The sequence below is a fragment of the Saccopteryx bilineata genome, chromosome X (assembly GCF_036850765.1).
Source record: "Saccopteryx bilineata isolate mSacBil1 chromosome X, mSacBil1_pri_phased_curated, whole genome shotgun sequence".
Lineage (NCBI taxonomy): Eukaryota > Metazoa > Chordata > Mammalia > Chiroptera > Emballonuridae > Saccopteryx > Saccopteryx bilineata.
Genome location: NC_089502.1, coordinates 110,110,362 through 110,123,125, shown reverse-complemented (window position 1 = coordinate 110,123,125; position 12,764 = coordinate 110,110,362). Strand labels below are relative to the sequence as shown.

The 12,764-nt window shown below is 40.9% G+C and overlaps 1 protein-coding gene across 1 annotated transcript in view; it reads right to left on the bottom strand.

Annotated features, from left to right (window-relative positions):
- The window catches only part of MED14 (mediator complex subunit 14), an 83,232-nt gene that overhangs the window by 35,286 nt on the left and 35,182 nt on the right, over window positions 1-12,764 (bottom strand). The window contains 5 exon segments of the mRNA XM_066250520.1: window positions 2,213-2,347; window positions 3,088-3,282; window positions 7,202-7,303; window positions 7,534-7,591; window positions 8,245-8,263. Of these exon segments, the coding sequence (XP_066106617.1) occupies window positions 2,213-2,347; window positions 3,088-3,282; window positions 7,202-7,303; window positions 7,534-7,591; window positions 8,245-8,263 (509 nt within the window).

The window sequence follows — 12,764 nt, the reverse complement described above, 5'->3', positions numbered from 1 at the left end:
TTAAAAAAAAAATAAAATTGTTTTTCTTTCAAAAAAATGTTATTTAAGCATAGCCATACTCATTTGTTTAATCAACTATGGCTGGTTCACCCTACACAACAGATTTGAGTAGTTGCAGTATGAGACCACATGACCCACACACCTAAAATATTTACTATCTGGCCCTTTATTTTATTTTATTTTATTTTTTTCATTTTTCTGAAGCTGGAAACAGGGAGAGACAGTCAGACAGACTCCCGCATGCGCCCGACCGGGATCCACCCGGCACGCCCACCAGGGGCGAAGCTCTGCCCACCAGGGGGCGATGGGCGTCGCCATGTTGCGACCAGAGCCATTCTAGCGCCTGAGGCAGAGGCCACAGAGCCATCCCCAATGCCCGGGCCATCTTTGCTCCTATGGAGCCTTGGCTGCGGGAGGGGAAGGGAGAGACAGAGAGGAAAGTGCGGCGGAGGGGTGGAGAAGCAAATGGGCGCTTCTCCTGTGTGCCCTGGCCGGGAATCGAACCCGGGTCCTCCGCACGCTAGGCCGACGCTCTACCGCTGAGCCAACCGGCCAGGGCCTATCTGGCCCTTTAAATAAAAAGTTTGCCAAGTCCTACTCTAAAGCATAAAAGTGTTTTCTAAAACCTTCCTGAGACTATCATCATCAGCTCAACTGAAATAATCCACTTCTACATTTCCAGATCTCTTCATTCACAGTAATTTACAGAGGGAAGGAGTCTTATGAAAAGTAAAACTTTAGAGTGAAATAATTAAGGTTTTAGCATATTGCTTTTAAGGATTGTCAAACCTTGTCTAAAACCCTTTTTGAAAAATACAGATTCTGTCTGTTATCTCTCCCTTTACTTGCATGTTTGGGTATAATGCTGGACTATCACAACTGTCTTCTTAAAATACACTAATTTTGCATAAGTCTATTGCTTCTTCCAGGTGACAAAATAAATTCAGTTTACTATTCTTTCTGACCTGCTTCTCAGAAACAAACCCAATTTTATTTGTGTGTAAGCAGTATGTATAGCTTCACCAAATCAAAAAATAAGCCACCCTTTTATCAACTAACCATGTCTACCAGAGTTAAAAAATGTGGCCCTGGCTGGTTGGCTCAGTGGTAGAGCGTCGGCCTGGCATGCGGGAGTCCCGGGTTTGATTCCCGGCCAGGGCACATAGGAGAAGCGCCCATCTGCTTCTCCACCCCTCCCCCTCTCCTTCCTCTCTGTCTCTCTCTTCCCCTCCCGCAGCAAGGCTCCATTGGAGCAAGGATGGCCCAGGCACTGGGGATGGCTCCTTGGCCTCTGCCCCAGGCGCTAGAGTGGCTCTGGTTGCAACAGAGCGAGGCCCCGGAGGGGCAGAGCATCGCCCCCTGGTGGGCAGAGCTTTGCCCCTGGTGAGCGTGCTGGGTGGATCCCGGTCGGGCGCATGCGGGAGTCTGTCTGACTGTCTCTCCCCGTTTCCAGCTTCAGAAAAATACAAAAAGAAAAAAAAATGCTTCTACTAAGAGGTATCCAAGACATTAACTCTCAAAAAATTGTCCTTTTTTTTAAATTGGGAAAGATTTACTTTCCATTTCTAACAGAAGGCCCACAATTTGGAATCAGAGAGATAAAATAATTTAGGTTATTTTGCATGTATACCACAAGATGCCACAATTTCAACCCCTCCCCTCAAATGAACAAGATGACATTCATTCTGATTCACCTAATGCAGTGGTCGGCAAACTCATTAGTCAACAGAGCCAAATATCAATAGTACAATGATTAAAATTTCTTTTGAGAGCCAAATTTTTTAAACTTAAACTATATAGGTAGGTCCATTGTTATTAACTTAATTAGAGTACTCCTAAGCTGGCCTTTGCTAAAAACGTCTCATGCTATTAGGTCACATGTGGCTCGCGAGCTGTAGCTTGCCGACCACTGACCTAATGGAATCATGTGCTTTAGCAAAGCATTTTAAAAATTATTTTTTTCATTTAGAGCACTGTTTTTCAACCACTGGTCCATGGACTGGGCCGCCAGATATTTTGTGCCAGTCTATGAAAGAATTAACCACCTTAATGTTATATGAAAATTATAGACCCAATGATCTATGTAGAGTTCGCTTATGCTCAGGGTGATTTCCGCCCTAGCGGTTTCTGAAATAATTCTATTTTCACCAGTCCCCAAGTGAAAAAGGTTGAAAACCGCTGATTTAGAGTACCCAAAATTTCCAAAAATTACCTCCAACCGAAGTCCTACGAATGGCATATTTGTATCACACACAGCAACAAAGTGAGCTAGAATTTTATTGAAGGCACACATTTCTCCTGATCGTTTGGTTCTCTTAGGTTCTATTGGGCAGGAATCATCAGACAACTAGAATTTAAGTAAAGAACACAGTAAAAACAGTACATGTGATGCAATTAGTTAAGGCAGTTAAACTATTATAACAAAGCTCAAGGTTAACAAAAAATCTTATTCATTCAACAAATATTTATTGAGCAAATATTGGCCTAAACAAGAGAAATTTAGTAGTAAATACTGTGTATTTAATAAGCTCTCTTATGGAAAATGATGTATAATTAATTAAAAGAGAAGCATTTTTTTGTATTTTTCTGAAGTTAGAAACAAGGAGGCAGTCAGACAGACTCCCACATGCGCCCAACTGGGATCCACCCGGCACGCCCACCAGGGGGCGATGCTCTGCCCATCTGGGGCGTTGCTCTGTTGCGACCAGAGCCATTCTAGCGCCTGAGGCAGAGGCCACGGAGCCATCCCCAGCGCCCGGGCTAACTTTGCTCCAGTGGAGCCTTGGCTGCAGGAGGGGAAGAGAGAGACAGAGAGGAAGGAGAGGTGGAGGGGTGGAGAAGCAGATGGGCGCTTCTCCTGTGTGCCCTGGCCAGGAATCGAACCCGGGACTCCTGCACGCCAGGCCGATGCTCTGCCACTGAGCCAACTGGCCAGGGCCAAAAGAGAAGCATTTTTAAGACAATTGGTACTTAAACCTTATTGCTGCCCTGTTTCTTAAAAACCGTACTCTTTCCCATATTAAAAAGTTTAAGAATACAACAAAGTTAATGCACAAATTCTGTGCCCATTTCCACATGTGATCATACCTTGCGCTTGGTACTGGTTCTAGGCTGTTTCCCAGTTTTTGTACGTAAAATCAATTCCTGGATGTTGTCCTTGAACTGCTGCATCAGGAGTGCCACGACAGGGCTGTCTTCACGTTCTGCAGCGCTCACAGACATGAAGTAGTACTTGTATGACAGCTGTGTGGGTTTATTGGGAACCTCTAACATCTCTACAACCTACAAAGGCCCAAATCAGAAATGAGACTCAGAAATAATAGGTGTTGGATGTCTCCCTCCTTATATCAAGTAGGGCTCAGAATTATAAATCTAATGTCTTTTTTCTTTAAACAAGGAAAAATCAATCATGATGTCAGAAAAAGCATTCCTAGTAAATATATAATTTTCTAAAAGATTAACGAACAATAAACTATAAACTATAGCAAGCATAAACTATAGCAAATAGAACATTTAGACTATTCACATTAGGTGTTCTTCATATTCATATCTCAGCTAATAAATTATAAAAACTTTATGCTTAAGTATAGCAGGTCTGCTATGGTTTTCTAAAATGTTACCTATTTTAAGCTCTGGCTGGTTGGCTCAGTGGTAGAGCGTCAGCCTGGCATGCAGGAGTCCCGGGTTCGATTCCCGGCCAGGGCACACAGGAGAGGCGCCCATCTGCTTCTCCACCCCTCCCTCTCTCCTTCCTCTCTGTCTCTCTCTTCCCCTCCCGCAGCCGAGGCTCCATTGGAGCAAAGTTGGCCTGGCGCTGAGGATCGCTCTGTGGCCTCTGCCTCAGGCGCTAGAATGGCTCTGGTTGCAACAAAGTGATGCCCTGGATGGGCAGAGCATCGCCCCCTGGTGGGCATGCCGGGTGGATGCCGGTCGGGCACATGCGAGAGTCTGTCTGACTGCCTCCCCATTTCCAACTTCAGAAAAATACAAAAAAAAAAAAAAATTAAAATGTTACCTATTTTAAATTTCCCTGCTTTCTCATTAACCATTAAAATATCCACTATTATGTGGGAGAAAAATGACAACTATCTCTCATACTTGGAAGCATATAAAAATAAGCCCTGATTTTTCAAGTGAAAATTGTAGTTACTTGAAACAATATCAACAAAATTTAACATTAAAAGAGAGCTTACTATGCGTTATGTACTGTCCTAACTACTTAACACATTTAATCCTCCTAATAACTCTGTGAAGTACAATTATCTTCATTTTTCTGATAAGGAAACTGAGGCACAATAAAGTTAGGTTACTTGCCCAAGGCCTCAGAGATAAGAAGTGATGGACTCATGCTTTGATTCCGGAAGTTTGGCTCCAGAGACCTTGCTCTTACTCACTATACCAGCTTACTATTTTCAAGTTCTACCTGAAATTTAAGAAAAATCTGCTAAATACTTTAGTAAGAATAATAAATGCCATTAGGCAAGGCTCTTGACCAACACACTTTCCTAGCTCTCATTCTACCCTTCCCCCCCACACACCCCAATACTCTCTTCAGAAATCTGGCCAACACCTAAGCATCACACTGATTCACCTGAGGAAATGGAAGGATTAGAAGTAAAATGGAGGGGGCGAAAGGGGGGCTAAATGGTGATGGACGAAGACTTGATTTGGGAGGGTGAACACACAGTACGGTGTACAAAGATGTGTTGTAGAATGTGGCACCTAAAACCTGTGACTATGTTAACCAGTGTCACCCCAATAAAATTCAATTAATAAAAAAGTAAATTGAACACTTCACCAAAGTAGATATATGGATGGCAAATAAGCACATGCAAAGATATTCAACATCACCAGCCATGAGAGCAGTGTAAATTAAGATTACATACAATAAGATACCATTACAAATGAGAATGCCTAATTAAAAAAAATTCCAGTATCAAGTGCTGACAGGAGTGTGGAGCAGTGGAATTCTCATGTGTTGCTGCCAGGAATGCAAAATGGTTCAGCCACACTGGATGAGTTTGGCAGTTTCTTATAAAGCTAAATAAATACTGTATGACCCAACCCACCTAACTCCTAGTTACTTATCCAAAAGAAATAAAAATTTAAGTCCACAAAAAAACCTATATGCAAATGCTTATAGCAGTCTTACTGATAATTGCCCCAAACTGAAAAAAACCCTGACTGACGTCTTTCAGCTGGAGACTGGTTAAACAAGCTGTGGCACATCTATATACCATAGAACACTCCTCAGCTATAAAAGCTGTGAACTATTACACATACAACAATGTGGATGAAAGTCAAAGGCATTATGCCAAGTAAAAGAAACTAAACTGAAAGCCAAAACTAGAGTCAGAATGGAGAGTGGGGGAAGGGATGTTATTACAGAGCAGTAGCACGAGGGAATTTGGGGGTGGGGGGCGTGATGGCTCTGTTTTGTGTCCTGTTGAGATGGAAGTTACAAAACTGTATATTTATTAAAACACAAGACACAAAAAAGTGAAATTTTTACTATATGTAAATCATATCTTAATAAATCTGAGAAAAGTGAAATGGCAGAAAGGCATCTAAAGGCAGCAAGCCTTTCCTCAGTTCTTAATGTCCATGGTAGTAATTTTTCCACTTTTGTGAATAAATCATCTCTAAGTGAGAAATATGGAGAATAAAGAGTAACATACTCAGTTTTGGTCTAAACCATGTGATACAAACTATTATTGTTTTATAATAAATCACTGGTCATTAAAACTAAAGCCTGGCTTTTTGTTGATACTGAATGAGGTCAGGAAATAATAAATTATACCCATTTTATATTTGTGTATGGCTGAGTATAAGAGATATGTGTGTGTTCATAGATTTGACTATTGTGTATTCTGCAAATCATTTCAAATGTCGACCAAGCAGCTCACAGAGAACTGAAACAATAATCCTTTGTCACATGAGGATCTAGTTCCACAGCTGGTGTTTTAAAATTCAGAAAAAAGTGAAATTCAGGCCCTGGCCGGTTGGCTCAGCGGTAGAGCGTCGGCCTGGCGTGCGGGGGACCCGGGTTCGATTCCCGGCCAGGGCACATAGGAGAAGCGCCCATTTGCTTCTCCACCCCCCCTCCTTCCTTTCTGTCTCTCTCTTCCCCTCCCACAGCCAAGGCTCCATTGGAGCAAAGATGGCCCGGGCGCTGGGGATGGCTCCTTGGCCTCTGCCCCAGGCGCTGGAGTGGCTCTGGTGGCGGCAGAGCGACGCCCCGGAGGGGCAGAGCATCGCCGCCTGGTGGGCGTGCCGGGTGGATCCCGGTCGGGCGCATGCGGGAGTCTGTCTGACTGTCTCTCCCCGTTTCCAGCTTCAGGGAAAAAAAAAAAAAGTGAAATTCACATCAATGAGATTTATTAGTTTACATAAATAACCCTAACTTAAGATATACAGGCACCTTCTAAATATATCTTTTAAAAATATAGCTCAAAAGCTTTAAAAAATTCACTCTCATTACCTTCAACCAATAATCCTGGATTAAGTTTTTCAAATACCTTAGATTTTTAGCTAGAAATACCTACTTTGTGTACACAGAAATTTCTATAAACATGTAAATGTATTTAGGGTGAATTCATATTTCAAATCTTTGCAAATTTTAACCAATTCAAAGACCTCAAAGGAACTAACTAGAAAACACCTAGAAAGAGTGACAAAGGAGTAAGAAAGGATCTTACTATGCACTGAAAGATACATGCAATCAATAAAGTGGATATACATGCCTTTTGATAAATTAAGGATGAGAAAATAAAGCTTCTTCACCCAGCTTGTATTTAAAAGGCTGCATTATGCAAGTTAGTATTTCCTTAAAACCAAACAAATTTATCTGACACCAAAACATCACCAAACCTTCACAGTAGTTGCTTTCAAATTTTTTTCTTCTTATACAAAGATGATGCCTCATTCCCAGCAGAAATCAGACCTCACTATAGGAAAAATCCTAGGGTGTGGTATGGGGGCATATCTTACAGTCCCCAACCCTGCCTGATTATTATATAATTTCTTAGAGACATAATTTTCCTCTTTCCCATCCCTATCATCATTCCCTCCTCTCATGGGTTAAGAATAACCACACAAAAGTCAACTATCCAATAAAATACATTTGCAAATTAAATTAAACAATAAATCATTCAAGATACTGACAAAATTATTGAACTCAATCACCCCTTTGCATACTTACAATGTAGCACTGTGGAAGACGAGTAAGTTTAATGAACAGCTTATTCTTAGAAAGTTTTCCAATAGGATGAGTTGAATAATTGGACAGCTGCAATGTTTCAGTTCTTTTTTTTTTTAAATATTTATTTATTTATTTACTTTTTTTTAGATTTTATTTATTCATTTTTACTAGAGAGAGAGGGGAGAGAGAGAGAGAGAGAAAAGGGGGAGGAGCAGGAAGCATCAACTCCCATATGTGGCTTGACCAGGCAAGCCCAGGGTTTTGAACCGGCGACCTAGCATTCCAGGTTGACGCTTTATCCACGGCGCCACCACAGGTCAGGCCGGTTCAGTGCTTATTGTAGGCAGATGTTTTATAGATTGTTTGCAACGCTGTTGTCCAAGCCAAAACCTTAATTTAAAAAAGAATCCACATCATAAAATCATAAAATTTTCTGATTAATAGTATGCTACTGATTTATAGATTACTGAAGACCACTAAAAAAATCCCCATTAATTTGAAGTTTAATTGAACTAGTAAAAGGACACATGACCATAATGATGAATCATTTGTCCAATTTTGTATTGGTTTGTTAGTTCTATTTCTAGTTTAAGGAGTTAAACTGCGATGTGAATGATTTTGATTAGTTATAAGGTAGAATTAACTAGTATTAAGGAAGAGAAACTATATCAGTTTATTATAAGGGATGAGATTTCCTAGGGTTTATAAGACAGCGCAAACTAATCTCAACATCCTTTATAAAATGCCTGAAGTATTTATAAAACAGAACAAATAATACATAAGTATAAAAGTACCTCATTTTTTTGGTATCAATGGAGATACATAGTCCCAATTTTGTACTGTTATGTGAAGTGATGGATATACCTATCAGGTGCCAGTAAGTATTAATTACCTTCTTTCCCTCCTCTCTCTGTTAAGCCACCATATTTCATTTCAATGCTTTCTAAAGTACTCCTTTAATATGATTATCTATCCTTAAGGCTAGGATACCACATAATATGTGAAAAAGGAATATGTGAAAAGGAGAGTTCATAAATTCTCACTGATCTCCAGTGATTATGACTACAGAAAATAAGAATATGAAATTAGAAATTCACAGTAACATAAAAATGCCACAACATCCAGCTCAAATCAGTAGGCCTGCCTTGCTGAACAGGGTACGGACCAGTTCGGTTGCTGTCACATTTGTATAGTGAGCTGCATATGGTAAAACTGTATGAGTTGTGCAGTAAAACCAAGTTATAATATATGACATTAAATGTATAAAATGCAGGAAACATTTATTTTCACTGAAAAACTTAAATTTAACTCTAACTTCACAAGAGCAACTGCTAGAACTTGTTACCAATGAAGGAATAATACCAGTAGTTGCTTTATTTCAGATAAAAGTTAAAAACAAATACCCTGAACTTGCTAAAATTGCTTTCAAATCTTTACTTCCAGTCCTATCTATATATCTTTGTGAGACTGGTATATATATAACATCTCTATGTATGTTATTAAAAGACAGACGAAACAGTTAAGATATACATTATCTCCTATAATTAGTATTATCATCAAGCCAACCTAGATTAGATAATTTTTTTACAGAGACAGAGAGAAAGACAGAGAGAGGGATAGATAGGGACAGACAGACAGGAACAGAGAGAGATGAGAAGCATCAATCATCAGTTTTTCGTCACGACACCTTAGTTGTTCATTGATTGCTTTCTCATATGTGCCTTGACCGCGGGCCTTCAGCAGAACGAGTAACCCCTTGCTCGAGCCAGTGACCTTGGGTCCAAGCTGATGAGCTTTTTCTCAAACCAGATGAGCCCGCGCTCAAGCTGGTGACCTCGGGGTCTCGAACCTGGGTCCTCCGCATCCCAGTCCAACGCTCTATCCACTGCGCCACAACCTGGTCAGGCTACATTAGATAAATTAACAAATATGCCTGGCCTGTAGTGGCGCAGTGGATAGAGCCATCAACCTGGAATGTTGAGGTCACCGGTTCGAAACCTGGGCTTGCCTAGTCAAGGCACATATGACAAGCAATCAATGAACAACTAAAGTGAAGCAACTATGAGTTGATACTTCTCGCCCCCCCTCCTCTGTAAAATCAATCAATTCTTTAAAAACCAGGGCCTGACCTGTGGTGGCGCAGTGGATAAAGCATCAACCTGGAGTGCTGAGGTCACTGGTTCAAAACTCTGGGCTTGCCTGGTCAAGGCACATATGGGAGTTGATGCTTCCTGCTCCTCCCCCTTTTCTCTCTCTCTTTCTCTCTCTCTCTCTCCCCTCTAAAAAATAAATAAATAAATAAATTTTAAAAATCTTAAAAAATAATAAAAAATAAAAATAAAAACCAGGGCCTGGCCAGTTGGCTCAGTGGATAGGGTGCCGGCCCAGCATGCAAATGTCCTGGGGTCGAATCCCAGTCAGAACACACACAAGAAGCAACCATCTGCTTCTCTTCCCCTCCTACTCCCCTTTCTCTCTCTCTTCCCCTTCCACAACCAGTGGCTGGACTGGTTCAAGATGTCCTTGAGCACTGAGGATAGCTCGGTTGATTCAAGCATCAGCCCCAAACAGGGTAGATCCCAGTCAAGGCACATGTGGTAGTCTATCTCTCCTCCTCTCACTTAAATAAATAAATAAATAAGCTGTCACATGAAAAATTCTAAATATATCATAAATACAATATAAATATAAATTATAAATATATGTTATAAATACAAGATTTCTTTTCAAAGCATATATGAAATTGCCATTTAACTCTTAATTTTGTTTTGTTATGACTGTGGAACAAAAAATTTGAGTATAAGAATTTTCTATATTAATTGCCAATATATGTATTTTCAATGATAAACATGCATAGAGTTTTTTTTGTTGTTGTTGTTGTTTTTGTATTTTTCCAAAGCTAGAAACGTGGAGAGACAGTCAAACAGACTCCAGGATACGCCCGACCGGGATCCACCTGGCACTCCTACCAGGGGGCGACGCTCTGCCCACCAGGGGGCGATAATCTGCCCCTCCAGGGGCATCGCTCTGCTGCGACCAGAGCCACTCTAGCGCCTGGGGCAGAGGCCAAGGAGCCATCCCCAGCGCCCAGGCCATCTTTGCTCCAATGGAGCCTTGGCTGTGGGAGGGGAAGAGAGAGACAGAGAGGAAGGAGAGGGGGAGGGGTGGAGAAGCAGATGGGTGCCTCTCCTGTGTGCCCTGGCCGGGAATCGAACCTGGGACTTCTGCACGCCAGGCCGACGCTCTACCACTGAGCCAACCGGCCAGGGCCATGCATAGATTTTGAATTCTTTTTTTCACACTGTTCTGATCATATTTATTGAAATATAATTTAAGTTTGTTAACACTACTAATAAAAAATTGGGGCTTATATTTTGTACATGTATTTTCATTTCTCTTCTCTAAAATCTGTTTTCATTGCATATTATGAAAAAAAGTAATCACATGAACAGATGTTCAACATCATTAGTTATTAGGCAAACATAAATTAAAACCACATTCATGCCTGACCAGCGGTGGCTCAGTGAATAGAGCATCGGACTAGGATGCGGAGGACCCAGGTTCGAGACCCCGAGGTCACCAGCTTGAGCGCGGGCTCATCTGGTTTGAGAAAAAGCTCACCAGCTTGGATCCAAGGTCGCTGGCTCAAGCAAGGGGTTACTCGGTCTGCTGAAGGCCCACAGTTAAGGCACATATGAGAAAGCAATCAATGAACAACTAAGGTGTCACAATGAAAAACTGATGATGCTTCTCATCTCTCTTCATTCCTGTCTGCCTATCTATCCCTCTCTCTGGCTCTGTCTCTGTAAAAAAACAAAACAAAACAAAAAACCAACATTCACTAGGATGGCTATAGTCAAAGACAGTAGCAATTGTTAGCAAGGATGTACAGATATGAAAACTCTCAGACACTGCTGATGTGACTTGGAAACTAGTGTGGCAGTTTCTTTAAAAAATTAAATATGCCTGACCAGTCGGTGGCACAGTGGATACAGCGTCAGACTGGGATGCAGAAAACCCAGGTTAGAGACCCTGAGGTCGTCAGTTTGAGCACAGGCTCATCTGGCTTGAGCAAAAAGCTCATCAGCTTGGACCCAAGGTCACTGGCTCAAGCAAGAGGTCACTCAGTCTGCTGAAGGCCTGCGGTCAAGCACATATGAGAAAGCAATCAATGAACAACTAAGGTGTTGCGATGCGCAACGAAAAACTAATGATGATGCTTCTCATCTCTCCATTCCTGTCTATCTGTCCCTGTCTATCCCTCTCTCTAACTCTCTCTCTCTGTCTCTGTAAAAAAAATATGTATATATTGATTTATTAAACAAATGGTCTCTGGCATAAGCAAGAGCTGTTGGCTGAAGATTAGCATGCTAAATGTCACTTAGAATTTTTAACACCACCAGAAAATGGTAATAATAGAATGCTGAGCAAAAAGCAAAATATAAAATGATTTCAAATAAAGGAAAAATAAAAAGAGCACTGCTACTGATTGAATTTTATCCCCCGCCCCGACCCCATAATTCAACTGTTGAAGTCCTAACTCTTAATATGATGGTATTCGAAGGTAGCTCCTTCAGGTAATAATTAGGTTTGTTGGGGGCTTCATGATGGGATTAAGGCCCTTATAAGGAGTAGAGCAGGGGTAGGGAACCTATGGCTCATGAGCCAGATGTGGCTCTGTTGATGGCTGCATCTGGCTCGCAGACAAATCTTTAATAAAAAAGAAATAATGTTAAAAATATAAAACATTCTCATGTATTACAATCCATTCATTTCCTACCGCTCATGTTCATGGTTGCGGGTGGCTGGAGCCAATCACAGCTGTCCTCCGGGACAACACCGAATTTATACTGGATAACGTGTAATGTACATGGGTCATTGTATGGCTCTCATGGAATTACATTTTAAAATATGTAGCGTTCATGGCTCTCTCAGCCAAAAAGGTTCCCGGCCCCTGGAGTAGAGGGTTTGCTCTCTCTCCCTGCCATGTGAGCATATAGTGAGAAGGCCAACATCTACAAACAGAAGAGCCCTGACCATTACCTGACCATGCTGCAACCTGCTTTTAGATTTCCAATCTCCAGAACTGTGGTTTAAATCACCCACTCTGGTTCTTTGTTATGGTAGTTGGACCTAAGACAAATATACATACCCTAAAATAATAATGACTGCCAAGAGTAACTATCTTTTGCTGCTTCTCTCATTTTTACATAATTTAGGTTTTTTATTTAAGAGTATGTATTGTGTTAATGAAGAAAATAGTTAAATGTTTTAAAGAACAGACAACAATTGCCTGGTTGGTTTGGAACCACGGTTAAAAGGTAATTCATATATGTGTCACTCATCATTTAGCCATCATAAATGTGATGTGATTCAAAGTAATGTGGCCAGTTTTCCATGAGCTGTTCATAGAAAAATCTATCTTTACAGCCACACAATATAACTAAAAATCTTTTATTTTCATCACTCTATCTAGCTTAATATTAATTTCAAATAGAAAATGTGTTAATATATGCAAGAGCAATGTTCCATTAGCAATACCAAAACACTAAGTTCCTAGTGT